Source organism: Cariama cristata, unplaced genomic scaffold (genome assembly GCF_000690535.1).
Source record: "Cariama cristata isolate BGI_N322 unplaced genomic scaffold, ASM69053v1 scaffold32118, whole genome shotgun sequence".
Classification (NCBI taxonomy): Eukaryota; Metazoa; Chordata; class Aves; order Cariamiformes; family Cariamidae; genus Cariama; species Cariama cristata.
Genome location: NW_009632238.1, coordinates 45,437 through 45,956, shown reverse-complemented (window position 1 = coordinate 45,956; position 520 = coordinate 45,437). Strand labels below are relative to the sequence as shown.

Genomic DNA, 520 nt, shown 5'->3' with positions numbered 1-520 from the left:
CCCTACTAACTATGTAAAAATGAGCCTGAGAATGAAGTTAAAGCAGACTTTCTTTATATATACTATTACAAATAGCTAAAGAATCTTGGAACTTAAAGCAAAAGTTAACAATGCTATTGATCTAATAGCTGGAACAGATTCCAACTCATTCTCCTGCAGCAAGAAAAATGCACAGAACAGAGAAAAAATGAATTATTCTTCCTTAAAACTGTATATTTTTTGTCCAGCCTCCAAGAACTGTAAGCCTAATTTTCACTAGGTTGTGAACAGGAGAATGTTACTGGACAGAGAGGGTCCTTCTGCAGGGTCACTTCCTCAAAAGAAAACACTTCCCATATCAGGGTTGGTTATGGTACAATTTACAGACCATTATCCAAAACACTAACATAATTACCTGACTATATAACAACAGTCTTGCAAGATTACCATTACCTTAGCTGTAGTATTCTTTAGCCATTTCTCAGCTAGATAGAGACAGAATTTCAATGCCTGAATCTGATCAGGACCTTTTTAAAGAAAA

The 520-nt window shown here is 35.2% G+C and overlaps 1 protein-coding gene across 1 annotated transcript in view; it reads right to left on the bottom strand.

The window, feature by feature from the left end:
• The window catches only part of KNTC1 (kinetochore associated 1), a 40,086-nt gene that overhangs the window by 10,792 nt on the left and 28,774 nt on the right, over nt 1-520 (bottom strand). The window contains exon 48 of the mRNA XM_009706274.1: nt 433-506. Within this exon, the coding sequence (XP_009704576.1) occupies nt 433-506 (74 nt within the window). The remainder of the gene's footprint in view (nt 1-432; nt 507-520) is intronic.